The sequence below is a fragment of the Pseudorca crassidens genome, chromosome 3 (genome assembly GCF_039906515.1).
Source record: "Pseudorca crassidens isolate mPseCra1 chromosome 3, mPseCra1.hap1, whole genome shotgun sequence".
In the NCBI taxonomy this organism is placed as follows: Eukaryota; Metazoa; Chordata; class Mammalia; order Artiodactyla; family Delphinidae; genus Pseudorca; species Pseudorca crassidens.
The window spans coordinates 55,620,922-55,638,031 of NC_090298.1; the positions used below are offsets into that span (position 1 = coordinate 55,620,922).

The window sequence follows — 17,110 nt, forward strand, 5'->3', positions numbered from 1 at the left end:
GGCCTGTTTTGCCTGTTCTCCTAAAGCACAGAGTGCCTCCTCTGTTCTGAATTCCTTTCAGGGTATACTGTAGGTCAGGTATTGCAGTGGCTAATGACTTGATCCTTGTAGAACTGGAGGGTGGACAACATCCTTTGTTTTACAAGACGAAAATCACGAGACTTGCATGGGATGAGTAATCAAATGATGTGATGACAGGAGGGTGATTGAAACTGAGCAGCAGGAAGATAAGATAGGATTTGGTTTGCTGCCTCAGCTTCAGCTACTTTTATCATCTTCATCCTAGAAAGAACTAATCAAGAAGGGGCCTGGATGAGAATTCTGTGGAGTATGAATGCCAACACATACAAATAAATCCACAAGTAGAGAAAAGTCAGAGCATTTTCCTGGCAGTCTTCCCAAACAAAATTCATACCAATATGACCAGTAATTTGTATTGCATTTGACATTTTCTGAATTTATCATCAGGTATTCCCAGGAAACTTCTTGGTATTACAGGACTTGGAAAGTTTATCTTTTAATAAAATCTCTAGACATACATACACTAATATGTATAAAATAGATAACTAATAAGAACCTGCTGTATAAAAAAATAAAATTAAAAAAAAAATCTCAGGCTTCCCTGGTGGCGCAGTGGTTAAGAATCCACCTGTGGGCTTCCCTGGTGGCGCAGTGGTTGAGAGTCTGCCTGCTCATGCAGGGGACACGAGTTCGTGTCCCGGTCCGGGAAGATCCCACATGCCGCGGAGCGGCTGGGCCCGTGAGCCATGGCCGCTGAGACTGCGCGTCCAGAGCCAGTGCTCCGCAACGGGAGAAGCCACAACAGTGAGTAGGCCCACGTACCGCAAAAAAAAAAAAAATCATGGGAATTCTTTGCCCATTTTCTTCATCTCTTAAGTATAATCATAAAGGAAAATGGCAAATATTTATTTTATTTAGAAAAGTAGCCAATAAATTCTCTCTTAAATGACCAGAATGAGAATCTAATATTGTAGATTTTCACATAGAAACTTGCTGTTTCTCTGAATGTAAATGAAAAGTCTGTGTACTAGGCATCTAAGCTGCTGTTGCTTTTGAGCTTTTCCCCACGAGCTTTATTGAGGTCATTGACAAAATTGTTAAATATTTAAAGTTTTCAGTGTGTTGATTTGATATATGTATACATTGTGAAAGGATTCCCACAATCCAGTTAACACATCCATCACCTCACATATTTACCTTTTCTTTCTTTTCTTTTTTTTGGTGAGAACATTTAAGTTCTACTCTCTTAGTAAATTTCAGTTGTACAATACAATGTCATCAAGTATAGTCACCATTTTTGAACTTTAAAAACACATTAGTTTATCTGGTTTCGGCAATGGTGACTTTAAAAAAATTTTTCTAATACACTTTTTTTATTATTATTTTTATTTTGTGTGCGGTACGCGGGCCTCTCACTGTTGTCCCTCTCCCGTTGCGGAGCACAGGCTCCGGACGCGCAGGCTCAGCAGCCATGGCTCACGGGCCCAGCCGCTCCGCAGCATGTGGGATCTTCCCGGACCGGGGCACAAACCCGTGTGCCTTGCATCGGCAGGCGGACTCTCAACCACTGCGCCACCAGGGAAGACCCACTTTATTTTTTAAAGCAGTTTTAGGTTCACAGCAAAATGGTGCAGAATATCCAGAGTTCCCGTATACCTACTTCTCGCACACAGGCACAACTTCACCCCGCTGTCACCATCCCCGACTAGGGCGGTACATTTGTTACAACTGAACCCTAACATTAACATGTCATTATCACCCAAGGGTTGTATATTTTATGAGTTTTGAAAAATGTATAATGACATGTACCCACCATTATAGTATCGTACAGAATAGTTTCACCATCCTAAAAATCCCCTGTGCTCTGCCTATTTGTCCCTCCCTCTCCCCAACCCCTGGCAACCACTGATATTTTAAGTGTCTCCATAGTTTTGCCTTTTCCAGAGTGTCATATATTTGGAGTCATTCAGTATGTAGTTTTTTCGAGTACCATCTTTTACTCCCACTGTCGATGAAAATTCAATTAACTATTCAGTTGATATTCAATTAACTATCAAGATAAGAGTAGGGGGGGAGGAATTTTATGCAAGCCAAACAGGATTATAATCCAGGTAGCCGATTCTCAGAAAGCTCTGAGAACCTTTCCGCCTGTTAGAAGTCTAAGGCACAGTCATATATTTTTGAGACAAAGGATTGTACATCAAAATGACAAACCGATATTTTACATAAAGTTCACCAAGCATACATAAACCATGTGAGCAGCAAGTCACCGTGACCCCCTACAGATCTGGGAAAGAAGGCTATTGTTTTAAGAAGTTACATTGCTAGCGTCAGAAGAAAGAAAAAAACAAAAAGATCTTTGCAGTTGAGTAAGTGCTCCCATGTTTGATGAGCTCTGGTTAATGTGTAATGCAGATGCACGTGCACATTAGGGAGGGAGGAGGCCCAAAGGGACACACAGAGAATTTTATGTTTAATTTTTCTTGTCCTGTCTTAAAATACAAGTTTCATTTCATCACTACCAACGATATACATTAGTGCCTCTTTCCCTACAGCCTCCCCAAATCATATTCTCCAAATTCTGTCTGTTGGCCAATTTGACGGATTGAAAATAGCATTTCAGTGTAGTTTAAATTTTTCTTAGAATAAGGGAGGTTGAATGTCTTTTAACGTTTTTAAGGGCAATTTGTGTTTCTTTCCTGTAATTTACCGGTTCATGTGCTTTGCCCATTTAACCACTTTATCAATCTGATTTTAGAATATGTGCTGCTAAAACAAGCTTTGAAAGCTTTAAAAAAAAAAGATTCCTGGTGTCCTCCACACACATACTGAATCAGAAGGGCCCATATTTAGGCTCAATAACCCTCTAGATTTAGAAACCATTGACCTAGATCATCAAAACAAATTTGTCACTCTAAATATTTACAATAGTGTAAGGCTGCATTACCTACAAAGTTAAATGGCTGCAACATGTTGTGTATTAAAATTTTTTAACATTGTAAACATTAATATTTACCATAGAATTTAATATAGCGTGGTGGAATGGCATGGATGGCTCATGTTTCAAAAAGAAAAACTTGAACTTCTGAGTTTTCTCAAACTCCAAGTAGGCAGTAGTTTAATATCAGGACTAATGGTAGAGAAAGGAATCAGAATACCAAATCGAGAAATGTTAATAAGCAACGGGAATTAATACAACATTGTAAAACAACTACACTTCAATAAAAAAAAAAAAATAAGCAACGGAGTATGAGGTGGCCTTGTGTAGACCCGGAACTGACCACTCTTTCTGAGCTTGCTTCTTACTCCTAAACTTTAACGAGATTGTTCGTTTTAGGAAGCCACAAGAATTTATATTACTTATTTGATTTCAGATTAAATTTTGGACTACACTGAAACTGGAAACTGCCTATCTGGAGAAGAAATGGTCCCAGATCACTCATAGGCCGGTGAACAAAATAAATACAATACCACAAACCTTCGTCTGCAAAACGAAGCAATGGGAAACACCTGGGTCAGTTCCCAGGCAGGAAGAGAGGAGGGGCGGTGTCAGGCACTAGTGGGTGGGGCTAGCTCCGCAGTGGAGGAGGGTCTCTCCCGAGCGCCCGCTCCTCCTCCGTGACGTCACAGGTAGAGCCCGCCCCCAGCCGCCCAGGACTCCTGTTATAGCCGCTGCTCGCCAGGGCCCCGGAAGCTGCCCCTCTCGGGGGTCATGATGGGCAGCAAGATGGCGTCTGCCAGCAGGGTCGTTCAGGTAAGGAGACTCGGTTGCCTTTCCGCGCCGTAGGCAGTAGGGATGGTGCTGACTGTAGCACCGGCGCTGGGGAGGAAAGGCGGTGGTGGAGACTGCGCGGTGACCACGGCCCTGCATAGGGCCAGCAGCGGCTTCCCGGGGTGTATGTGAGAATTGGACCTTGAGCTCGTTGGGTCGGGCAGTGAGCCGGGGACCGCAGCTGAGGGTTCGAGCCAGGCCGCGGGAGTGCATCTCAGCAGGTAGGCACATAGCTGTTCCGAAGTCCCTGGACTGCCCTCCACCGGGACCTCGTTAGCCTGTTAGGAGTCTGCAGTTTGGCTGTCCTGGCAATATCCTGGCCAATCAGCGACCAGTATTGTCTGTGTTGTCGCGGATCAGCCAATCGGAAGGAAGGCGGTAGCGGTGAGTGAAAGGAAGCGAACCCTGCTTCTGACCTGGTGTCCCTTCAAGGTCTTGGGAATGGCCAGAGAACTGGCCCCGCGGGCTGCATCTTCGCCGGAGGCGGGTTCTCCCCCACCAACCAGCGTCTGGTTACAGGCTGGATGGGGGAGAATGGAAAAAATACATATTTAAGTTTATCTGTAATATATGTCTTAGTGTTGGTTTCCTAAGCTTTTTTCCCCTGAATTTAGATTGGCGCTAGAGGAACTTTATTCTTAATCCACACATCAGTTACTAACTCCTGACAGCTTTTGTTTTTGCTTCTCCAGCTGTGACCTCTAGCTTAAATAGGAGAGGTAAAATTGGTATATAATGGGCGACAATCTCCACTTTTGTGGTTGCTTTACACGAGTTTTTTTCAACTCTTAAAGTATATTATTGTACAATTACCTTTTAACTTTGACACGAGAAGTGCATTTCCCTTTGCACATCTCTTAAAAGACCTTTTCTTAAAGTTATTTCGCTCTGAAAGAGAATCCTAGATCCCAGTCTTTGCTCCCATTGCAACGAATGATCCTCACTTATTCATTCAGCGGGTAGTTATTGAGCGTTAAAGGTGCTGTGAGGACAGGAGAACATCCGACAAAGGACTGGTATCCATAATAGATAATTATATATATCCATAATATATAGCCCAGTTTTTAAAATGGGTAAGAAAAACTTGATATTGCACAAAGCAAGATATTCAAATGAGCACTAAGCCAGTGAAAAGATACTCAACATCATTATTTGCCAGGAAAATGCAAATTAAAACCAGGAAGTACTACCACACCCACCAAAATTATTTAAAAGACTGACAATACCAAGTGGTGATGAGAACATGAAGCACCTGAAACTCATACAATGCTAGTGGGAATATAAAATGGTACAGTCACTTTGAAAAACTTTTGTGGGCCTCTAATACTAGTTAAACATACCTACCCTATGTCCAAGCAGTTTTTCTCATAGGTTTATATCCCAGAGAAATGAGTGCATATACCTATTTAAAAAACTATATAAAAATGTTCATAGTTGCTTTATTAATAATAACCCCTAAACCAGAAATTATCCAAATGTCCATTAGCAAGATAAGGTGTGGTAGATTTGTTAAAATGGAACAGTACACAGCAATAATAAAGAACTTACTATTGATATATGCAACAACAATAAAAAAGATGCTGTGAGATATACAGTAAGAAATGGTCTGTCTCCTTTTAACAAAGCTGCAAAGACTTGTATTCAGGTTCATAATACAAAGCAGTATGTGCTGACATTATGTAATAATTACATGTTAACATTAGCAAAATGTATTGAGTACTTCTGTGCCAGGCCTATACTCAGTGCTGAGACTGCAGTGCCAACAAGACAATACATGGTGCCTCCACAGAGCTTAGAACTTGGCTGTTGATTGGTGTCTTTAAGAAAGAGTAGTATTTCAACAGGCTGGCACAAACTGATAGGAATTCACAAAGCATAGTGTCACCATTAAGTAGAGGGATTTGGCTGGACCACAGGGTATTCAAAAGTAATTTCAGAAGAGTAATTTATAAGTGTTCATTAAATGCCTGCTAAATGCCAAGCAGGGGCTTCCCTGGCGGTGCAGTGGCTAAGAATCCGCCTGCCAGTGCAGGGGACACAGGTTCAAGCCCTGGTCCAGGGAGATCCCACATGCTGCAGAGCAACTAAGCCTGCGCGCCACAACTACTGAGCCTGCTCTCTACAGCCCCTGAGCCACAATTACTGAGCCCGTGTGCCACAACTACTGAAGCCCGTGCGCCTAGAGCCCGTGCTCCGCAACAAGAGAAGCCACCGCAATGAGGAGCCCACGCACCACAACGAAGAGTAGCTCCACTCAACACAACTAGAGAAAGCCTGCGTGCGACAACGAAGACCCAACGCAGCCAAAAATAAATACATAAATAAATTTATTTAAAAATAATAATAATAAAATAAATGCCAAGCAGTATATATTTGTTATGTTTGGGATGATGCAATAGTAGAAAGGAGATAGTTCATCATTCAGGAAATCGTTTGGCTGCATGAGACACAGGGGAAGAAGATAAGTGGTTGGATTAATTCAGGGTTTGAGCTTTACAGGTGAGGTGAAAATAAACCTCCAGCAAGGCAGTTGAGAGTGCTAAGAGGTTTTTGAATGGACTGTAGGTTCTAGGCTAGATGAGAAAGGAAGTAAAGTCAGGATGGAACCAATTGACTGGGAGAAAAGGGAACGATAAAGGAAATGAAGGGCTTGCTGGAACTGATGGTGGGAAATAACAGAGAAGAGAGTTGTAAATTAAAAGGTTGTAGTTGAGTTTAGATTTTAGATTAAGATTTTAGGGATGGTACAGTTCTGAACTCAGTAAAGAATTAAGAGTAAAAGAAAAGAACCTTTCAGGAATAGATGCTAAACTGGAAAGAATATAAAGGCCAATAGGCAACTTGGAAGTTTTGCTAAAGGAAATAGTGGAGGAAAGGAGAAAAATGATTTTTTTAAAAAGTCACAGATAACGATTGAGGCCTAGGCAGGTCCCAACCTGTCTGCGGTTTGGGGTTGCTATCTGCCTTATAAAGCAAAGTAGAGAGTTTGTCTTCTGGGAAGACAAGAGTTGTCTTCTCCTCTAAAAAAGCCTCTTACATAGTTGGCTTTGGCATCTTCCACGAACAGGAGGGCAGGGATTGAGGCCTCATGAGGCTCGGTTTTCAGTTGAGGTAGAGAGAGGAGATGGTGGTTATAACCAGGAAGTCCAGAGTGGAGTGTTACCTCCAGAACTCGTCACTCTTAACTCTGCCTGGGCTTCATGAATCATAGAAGTGGATTCCTTAATAGAATAATAGTTTCCAAAAGAAATCACTGATAATGAAAAAAGGTGAAAGGGTTTCAGAGAAAATCATAGAGACGATAAAGACGAGACGATGCAACTTCTGTGTAATAAGTAGTCTATGAAAAAGTGACAGTAGATAGAGTTGACCAAGTCTCAAAACCTATAATTTAATAAAACTTTCCTGATACAAAAGAACACTTAAAGTTATACCTTGTAGATTTGATCCAGTATGTTTGATTAATGAGTATATTCTAGTAAAATCATTAAATTTTAAAGAAAAAATTATTTGGTGATCCAAGCGACAAGACCAAGCACTTAAAAGAGAATGGAAGTTATCAGAGTTTTCAACAATAATACTTCATTAAGGAAAACATGTGGATAACATATTTAAGGTAGTTAAAGAAAATGTGAACCAAAGCTTTATCTAGCTACATTGACCTTCAAGTGTAAAGGCCACAAACTCTTCTTAACCTTTAATAACTCAGGGAATATTGTTCCCTGAAGCTCTTCTTACAGCTCTCACAGAGAATGAGCTTCAGACAACTAAGAAATACTTATTTGTACTTGTGGCTGTTTTAATATAGGAACTGGATGTAGGCACTGAATGTATTTAATTATAGAACTAAGACTAAATAATGCAGATAAGGGAGAAAGACTTGTTGATAATATTATTTTTTTTGACAGTATGGATCTAATAAAACTTTAAAATGGAGGGAATAAGGGGAAGAGTATACAGAAGGTAGAATAAACTTGCTAATTGCCTCTGGTTATTAAATGGTAGTAAAAGATGGGGAGGGAAGGCAGAGAAGAGATTACCATCAACTACCATTCTTTCTCATAATAGTGAACCAATAGATAGTATCTCAGAAACGGGCAACTAAGAGTATTATCTAAAGGTAGCAACATAACAAACATACAAAAGTACAAATCTTTCCAAATACCAAAAGACAAAACAACAAACCCCACAAATGAAAGCAAAGAAAAAAATCATATGACAAAGGACTTTATATTTAAATAATCATATAATGATATGACAGAAAATACACCAAACTTGTGAGTTATATCTATAAATTCAAATGGTGTAACTGCCCTTTTAAAAGTATTCTCATATTGGCCAACAAATGAATATTCAATGCTATGCTATATATGAGGCACAGCTAAAACTAAGAGACTTAGAAAGGTAGAAATAACAGGATAGTCAACTGATCTTTGACAAAGAAGCAAAGGCAATACAATAGAGAAAAGATAGTCTTTTCAATAAATGTTGCTGGAACAACTAGACATCCACTTGCAAAACATGAATCTAGACACAGACGTTATACCCTTCACAAAAATTAACTCAGAATGGATCATAGGCCTATATGTAAAGTGGAAAACTATAAAACTTCTAGAAGATAACAGAGAAGAAAACTTAGATGACCTTGGATTTGGCAGTGACTTTTTAAATACAACACCAAATGCACAATCCATGAAAGAAATAATTGATAAACTGGATGTCATTAAAATTAAAAATTTCTGGTCTGCAAAAGACACTGTGAAGAGAATGAGAAGACAAGCCACAGATTGGGAGAAAATATTTGCAAAAAGAATATCTAATAAAGGATGTTATTCAAGATATATAAAGAACTCTTAAAAGTTCCTTGGTGGCACAGTGGTTAAGAATCTGCCTGCCAATGCAGGGGACACAGGTTCGAGCCCTGGTCTGGGAAGATCCCACATGCCATGGAGGAGCTAAGCCCATGCACCACAGCTACTGAGCCTGTGCCCTAGAGCCCACGATCCACAACTACTGAAGCTCATACGCCCTAGAGCACGTGCTCCGCAACAAGAGAAGCCACCGCAATGAGGAGTCCACGCTCACCTGCAACTAGAGGAAGCCCGCGCACAGCAACGAAGGCCCAATGCAGCCAAAAATAATAAATAAATTTATATTTAAAAAAATGGGGCTTCCCTGGTGGCGCAGTGGTTGAGAGTCCGCCTGCCGATGCAGGGGACACGGGTTCGTGCCCCGGTCCGGGAAGATCCCACATGCCACGGAGCGGCTGGGCCCGTGAGCCACGGCCGCTGAGCCTGTGCGTCCAGAGCCTGTGCTCCGCAATGGGAGAGGCCTCAATAGTGAGAGGCCCGTGTACCGGAAAAAAAAAAAAAAAGAAAGAAAAAAAAAGAAAGTCAACAATGAAAACAGTCTGACTAAAAAATGGGCAAAAGAGCTGAACAAACACCTCATCAAAGAAGATATACAGATGACAATGATATGAAAAGATGTTCAACATCATAGTCATTAGGGAATTAATTGCAAATTAAAACAACAGTAAGACACCTCTATATACCTATTAGAATGGCTGAAACCCAGAATACTGACACCACCAAATGCTGACAAGGAGGTGGAGCAATGGGAACTCTCATTCACTGCTGTTGAGAATGCAAAGTGCCACAGCCACTTCAGGAGGCAGTTTGGCAGTTTCTTACACAACTGAACATACTTTTACCATATGGTTGAACAATCGCACTTTTACCCAAATGAATTGAAAACTTACGTCCGAACAAAAACCTACACATGGATGTTTATAGCAGCTTCATTTATAATTGCCAAAACTTGGAAACAACCAAGATGTCTTTCAGTAGGTGAATGGATAAATAAACTGTGGTACATCCAGACAATGTAATATTACTCAACCCAAATTATATTATTGTAATATTATATTATTATATAATTATATATTTGTATATTATACAAATATAATTTATAATGTTATTTCAAAAAGAAACAAGCTACCAAGCCAGGAAAAATCATGGAAGAAACATACATGCATGTTACTAAATGCAAGAAGCCAATCTGAAAAGGCTACATGCTGTATGATTCCATCTGCATGACATTCTGGAAAAGGCAAAACTGTGGAGACAGTAAACAGATCAGTGGTTGCCAGAGATTGGGGAATGAAGGGATGAGTAGGCAGAACACAGAAGATGCTATAATAGTGAATATGTCATTGTACATTTGTCAAAACCCATAGAACGTACAACACCAAGAATGAACTCTAATGTAAAACTTTGGGTGATAATGACGTGTTAATATAGTTTCATCATTTGTAACAAATAGAATACTCTGGTGGGAGATGTCCACAGTGAGGAAGGCTAGGGGCTGGGGTGAGTGGGGGTGTGCCCAGTGGTATATGAGAACTGGAAGAAGATTGGAAACGACTCAAATTAACAACCCAAATTAACAGGGGGCTGGTTGAATAAACTCATGGCATTTATCCTGACTTCCTACTGATTCCCTCAGATTCCAGCCTTAACACTACAGTATTCTTCCTTGCCTTCCCTCATCCCATATTTATATGTTCTTTCTCTCACAGGGAAATCTCTGCCTTCCACAAACATCAATATGTATATACTCATTTGCTTAGTCCTACAATATATACAAAATGTATAGCTATATCTATACAACCAACCTACTAAGTAAAAAGTTCAAGATTTCTTTGTATTTCTTTTTGTCTTTAGACTGAAGGTATATAGTCCAAGCACTATGAAAGTTATTTGGATTAGCTCCTTTTTTTTCCTTAGTTATAAGCTGGTCAACTAATTGACAGACTTATTTGTTTCTCTTTGTATTTACATTTAGAGTTTAAAAAAGACAATTTTGAGACAGGAAAATTTGAGCATAGCTAAATAATAGATGATATTAAAGAATTATTTTTGTTAAGTGTGGGAAAAGTATTGGGACTATGGTTTAACCAAATCCTTTTCTGTTACATGATACATGTAGATGGTATTAACAGATGAGATGAGATGACTGGGATTTGTTTAATGGGGGAAGGGTTGATGGAATAAGATTGATTACTGTTGAAATTGTGTGATGTGTTTATCAGGGTTTATTATACTACTCTGTCTACTTTTATGTATTTTTAAAATTTTCTCTTAAAAAGGGGGGATACCAAGCTGTGGGAATTTAATCTATATGGGCATATTACCTTTTTTTTTTTTTTTTTTTTTCCGGCACACGGGCCTCTCACTGTTGTGGCCTCTCCCGCTGCGGAGCACAGGCTCCGGACGCGCAGGCCCAGCGGCCATGGCTCACGGGCCCAGCTGCTCCGCGGCATGTGGGATCCTCCCGGACCGGGGCATGAACCCGTGTCCCCTGCATCGGCAGGCGGACTCTCAACCACTGCGCCACCAGGGAAGCCCAACCATATTTTTAAGTGTACAAAAGCAATGTTGAAATGGATTCTTTCTCTCTGGTGTATGTACATTTGTTTAAGTGTGTGTATACATACTTACATACCTATACAGTTAGCCCTTACCTACAAATGGTCTATTCACTCATTTGTCAGATGTTTGCTGAGCATTTACTATGTACTGGCTACTTCTGCAGAAGTACTTAATTTTCCATCTCTGCCTTTCCAGGAGCTTTGCTCTCCTGTAATCATTGGCTCATTTACTGTCCTCTACACAATATTCTTAGGATGTTCAGGTTGCTGTGGAAACACAGGAGGAGTTTTTAAATCAGATTTAGGAATCGGGAATCTTCTTAGAGAGGAGTGACAGTTGAGCTGTTTTCAAAGATAAGCAGTCAGATGAAAGTGGAGGCATGGAAGCGGGGTGGGACCTGGGAGAGATTCGTGGCAGAGCACACAAGCTGTAGATTGAATGGGGATGGAAATGGTATGAGGAGTTAGGGAAATGAAAAGTACTTCAGAATACCTGGAGTGAAAGGTACAGTGGTGGGGAATGAGGCTAGAGAGGTAGGGAGAGACCTGATCATGATGGGCCTGTGTGTGCCAAATGCGAGTTTGAAGTTTATCCTGAAAAGCTTAGGACTATAGGAAGGAAAGAACACTCTTTCAAGAAGCCTGGCTATGAAAAGAAACAGGTACTACGTGGAGTGAGAAGGTTTGTTTTTTAACACAAAAGATGTGAACATGCTTTAATGCTTAGAGAGACAACTATCTTCCAGCATTTTCTCACAGCAGCAGAATTATGGTGGTTAGTTTTCAGACCCATCCCTACAAGCCTATTTGCTTCTGTACTCATATAAAATGTGTAATGTGTAGTACATATATACAAATATATTGCAGATAAACACACACCTGTCTCACTAGTTACACAGCAACTTATAGATTACGTTAGTAAAAAATAGTACTCTGTTTATTAGAGTCTCAGCATTTTATATATATTCAGAAGATTTCATACTGAAAGTTCTGCTTAAGCTCCTCTGTAGCATTAACTGGAATTTTAGGGATAAAACATTAATACTCTTCAAATATCTTATTAAAAATGGTGTTCTAAATACATGTATTTCTATGGGTATAGGAAAAAGGCTGAAGTCAAGGGCTATCAAATGTTTAAATCTATTTTATGTGGGTTTTGGCTTATAGATGGTGTTTTCTTCTTTGTGCTTTTCTGTGTTTTTTCCAAATTTTTTACACAGAACATGGGTTACTTTTGTAGTCAGAAAAAGTATTCTTTTGATTACCTAATTTTCAATATGCTTTTTATCCTATTCTATCTAAACCACTAGGTATTAACATAGTAGAGAAACAACACTCAATACAAGTCAGGAAACTTGCAATTCTTACCAATCAGCAGGGTGATTTAGAAGTCATGCAACATAAAATCCTTGTCACCTTATAGGGTTGTTTTGAGGTCAGTAGGCAGTACAGTAAAATATCTTGTGATGTATAAAGTACAAAGTTCTTATGAATATCAGATAATAGTTTATAGACTAGCTGTCCTTGTTGGGAAAGAGTAAAATTTAAAATAGTAAAATTTAAAGTTGCTGTCAGGTACTAAGTTATTTTATTTTAACAAAAGCATCTGCTTGTGAGGTTCATTAGATTATTTCTTATGTAGTAAATGAGGTTATTTTAGTGCTTCATTTCTTTTTCATGCATTTTATTTTTCCTTTAGGTAGTCAAGCCACATACTCCATTAATAAGGTTCCCTGACAGAAGAGACAATCCTAAACCCAATGGTAAGCTGTAGTTTATTTATACTAAAAAGATATGTACATGCAGATTTATACATGAATATTCTATTATACACAATATTTCTCATTTTAGAATCCAGTAGACAATGGTAGCTTAGATCACAATGGTATGTTAGGTTGCATTAACTAACTTTCTATTACCTCCTTGTAAAAAAGTAGTAACTTGACAGTAGGTATTTCTGAATTTTTAATGATACTGTGTTTATATATGGGAATTTTTGTTCCACCTTCTGTCCTTCAGAAGAATGTCCCATGCTTATATTTGCAGAGATTATGATGAATAACCACCATTCCTATATTTCTCTCCCAGCTAACCTTTTCTTTCATTCACTGATTTATCTGTTCATTGAGGCAGTAAATATTTCTTGGATTGCCTTAGAACTTAACAATCATTGCCTATTACAGTAACTGAAGATTCTGAACAAGTTCTGTTTTTCTCTTACTGCTCTGTCAGCTGTCTTTAATTATAAGATACTTGACCTTTAATTCAGGGAGAATTTTAACAAATTTTGTATGGATATTTTTAACTTATTGTAACTCTTGAAAAATTAGGATATAGGTGACAAACAAGTATGGAGAAAACAAATCTCAACTTTCTTATTCTCCATTGTATGGTATTACCTGTAATCTCTACCATATGACAAAATTTAAGTAATGTAAGTTATCCATACGGGTTGAACTCCACTACCTAGAAATTTCATTATTTTATGAACTTACTCTTCAATTTAGTAATTCATTCACTTAAAACTACCTCATTTGCTTTAAATAGAACTTTATGAAACTATATATAGCTACCCAACGAAGTTACTCTATAATACTTATCTCTTGGATTGTAATACTTATCATTTTAAGAATAACTTGAGGGCTTCCCTGGTGGCGCAGTGGTTGGGGGTCTGCCTGCGGATTGGGGGGACGCGGGTTCCTGCCCCGGTCTGGGAAGATCTCACATGCCGCGGAGTGGCTGGGCCCGTGAGCCATGGCCGCCGAGCCTGTGCATCCGGAGCCTGTGCTCCACAACAGGAGAGACCACAACAGTGAGAGGCCCGCATACCGCAAAAAAAAAAAAGAATAACTTGATTATTTAATGATAGATAATTCAAAATAGTATTTTAAGACACTGCACAATTCCTCTATTTTTTTTTTTTTTTAATTTCAGTGTCAGAAGTTCTGAGATCAGCAGGACTACCGTCTCACTCTTCTTCAATTTCACAGCATTCTAAGGGAAGTAAATCACCAGACTGGCTGATGCATCCGGGTCCACCAGACACTGCAGAGTTAATAAAAACTTTACCTCAGAAGTACAGAAGGAAACTTGTATCTCAAGAAGAAATTGAATTTATCCAAGTACGTTGTTGCTCTTTATCCCAATACTGTGGAAAACACCTCAACGTTATTGGCTTTGGAGTTTCATATTGCTGATTTCCATGTTCTTCCCATTGTCTTGTCAAGGTGTGTCCATAGCTAAGACAGGGATGGTCATGTAGGCCTGGACTATGAGAAATAAACGATGTTCGAGCCCTCAGTAAATGTGCATGAAGGAATATATGTGTAGAAGTATAGTATGGTAAATAGCAAAATATATATACCCCATGGAAAAAAGCTCTTTAGGGTCCTCATTAATTTTTTTTAAATTAATTTACTTTTCTCTGCGTTGGGTCTTCGTTGCTGTGCGTGGGCTTTCTCTAGTTGCGGCAAGCGGGGGCTACTCTTTGTTGCGGTGCATGGGCTTCTCATTGCGGTGGCTTCTCTTGTTGCAGAGCACGGGCTCTAGTCACGCAGGCTTCAGTAGTTGTGGCACATGGACTCTGTAGTTGTGGCTTGCGGGCTCTAGAGCACAGGCTGGGCAGTCGTGGTGCATGGGCTTAGTTGCTTTGCGGCATGTGTGATCTTCCCGGACCAGGGCTCGAACCTGTGTCCCCTGCATCGGCAGGCAGATTCTTAACCACTGCGCCTCCAGGGAAGCCCCCTCATTGATTTTTTAGAGTGTAAAGGACCAAGAAATTTGAGGACCATTGATCTACGTCAACCTTGAGTCCTCTTCAGATCTGAAATTCTTTATAACATTGATAGGAGTGCCCCAAAGCTATGAAAAATCTGAAATTGTTTTTAAAACCTAAAGATCATTTGATTAAAATGTTTCAAATTTGTATAGTGGCCATGAAAACATTTCTTTGTAAATGAAACACCTAATCTTATTGCTTTATTACTTCCTTTTCAGCGTGGAGGTCCAGAATAATCACTGACAGTGTGGCTGCTGTTTGTTTAATCAGACAAAGAAGAGTCTTTACAGTGAAGGACTTCCAGAATGACAAATGAGAAATTGTACATTAAACAACTTTAATAAAATTTCTGTAAAAAAAAAAAGTATAGAAAATTTAGGACACTTGTATCTCCTAATTTATGTATCTTGGTCAGCTTCTCCACAAGCTTACCTGATTGTTTATATACTTTATACTTATTAAAGTATACATTTTTAAATGTTAGCCTATTAATTTACTCAGATAAATTATCAAGCATTACAGTGTTGAACTATTAAAAGTACACAATGTCTAGTGAACAATCATAGGTTTACCATAATTTCACTTCTCTTTCAGTTTCTGTTTAAACATGGAAAGAATATATCCGGCAGAATTGCAGCTTTCTGGAAGTAATTTTCCTGGAATTGGATAAGGATCAGTGAAATAATGACTCCATTATTTGTTCTTAATTCTCTCAGTGTTTTTGCATTCACAAAGTTACTGGAGAATAACTGGCTCAATAAGCATATCGTACTCTAAATAATAAAAATACAGCCATGGTAAAACAGATGCCTTTGTGGTATTAAGACTAGGGAATTAACACAAAAGATTATGTAACCTGTGTTCAGAAAAAAATGTCAGTATCAAATGGAGAATAAGAGATCAAAATGAATATAGCATAGGAATAACATTTGACCAGAAATTTTAAGTTACTATGTTTTTAGGGGTGTTAAGAAAGTCTTGTTCTTTGGTTTATTTTACTGTTTTGATTGTGATCATGTGTACAAATCCTGACAAGCATAAACTTTCTCAAACTTCATTGTCCAAAAGCCTCATAAAATCAACCTATTCACCTTATTAAGGCAATTTACAGAATTTTAATAGGCTCTTCCTGTGCCAAGGGTATGTATGATTGTGAAAGTAAAGCCTCACAAAGTGAAATAAATTCTCTTCTATACCTTTAATGATTTCTAGAATATGCGTTAAAGAAGTCATCCCTAATAGTAAGGGTAACTCATGAGTAATAGACACAGTAGAATTGTTGAGTACGTTTTTGTATTTGCCCAGTTGCGTATGGATTAATCTTTATACTTTTTTTTCTTTTTTACTATTTCAGAGTTGATCTGCTTTTCGTGTAAATTCTGTATTGTGGCTTAGTATAAATGTTGCCCAACTTGAATGTGAAACAGGAGTTTGGTGCTAGCAATGAGCTATTCTGGTAACTCATGAGAAATACATGACTCATGATTTCTTTTTTATTATTTCAAAAATATACTTGGAAAAATTTCTTAAAAACTAGCACTATTCTCTTTTTTCTCCTTAGCTTTCTCATTTCAGTAAAAGGAAGCCCAAGGCAATTTTTTTGCTCTCAGGGTAGGTGCAGGAAATGAAGAGTGGCTTGAGTAATGTCGTGGGCCAGCAGTTAGAAACCCCAATACTGGTACCGTCTGAGGACCACCTTTACTACAGCTGCTGCCATGAAAGTTCCAATGAAAAAATATATCACTTTTACAGAATTTATGACTAGAGGTATGGCAAAAGGATGTTCGTGGGAATTGCTGTCATAGGATGAGCTCCCAAGGAGGATGGTGTCATAGAAAGAATTTGGGCTTGACTTAGAGTAAATAGCTTGTGTTTTCATTTAGGAGTTAAACAGTTAAGTATCTGTAACCGTTAGCAAATCGCTCAGTTTGTCCAACTTGCAGTTTTTTCTCCAGTACTATACAATGTGATAGGCAGGATCAAATTAGTGTATTGTCTACTACGTTGTAACAAATCACCCCCAAATTGAGTGGCTGAAAACGACACTCACTTAATAGCTCATGGTTTCTCTGGGTCAGGAATTCTGGGGCAGCTTGGCAGGGCAGGT

General features: G+C 39.0%; 1 protein-coding gene across 2 annotated transcripts; it reads left to right on the forward strand.

Annotated features, from left to right (window-relative positions):
- Nucleotides 1-3,641: 3,641 nt before the first annotated feature.
- KGD4 (alpha-ketoglutarate dehydrogenase subunit 4) lies at nucleotides 3,642-16,205 on the forward strand. 2 transcript variants are annotated; one of them, XR_010941977.1, is made up of 5 exons: nucleotides 3,642-3,775; nucleotides 12,925-12,988; nucleotides 14,160-14,347; nucleotides 15,222-15,325; nucleotides 15,598-16,205. XR_010941977.1 is itself a non-coding variant. In XM_067730898.1 (4 exons), exons 1-4 carry the CDS (start codon nucleotides 3,734-3,736, stop codon nucleotides 15,237-15,239), a joined length of 312 nt encoding a protein of 103 aa, XP_067586999.1. In that variant the 5' UTR covers nucleotides 3,642-3,733; the 3' UTR covers nucleotides 15,240-15,806. The 2 variants fall into 2 exon arrangements, 1 of the variants encoding a protein (XP_067586999.1); XM_067730898.1 differs by having other exon boundaries at nucleotides 15,222-15,806.
- The last annotated feature ends 905 nt before the right edge of the window (nucleotides 16,206-17,110 follow it).

Excerpts from the sequence above, each read along its gene's own strand:
- KGD4 (XM_067730898.1), top strand. The coding sequence starts at position 3,734 with ATGATGGGCAGCAAGATGGCGTCTGCCAGCAGGGTCGTTCAG. Across the intron at positions 3,776-12,924 it reads CTGCCAGCAGGGTCGTTCAG|GTAGTCAAGCCACATACTCC; the intron begins GTAAGGAGACTC and ends TTTTTCCTTTAG. Across the intron at positions 12,989-14,159 it reads AGACAATCCTAAACCCAATG|TGTCAGAAGTTCTGAGATCA; the intron begins GTAAGCTGTAGT and ends TTTTAATTTCAG.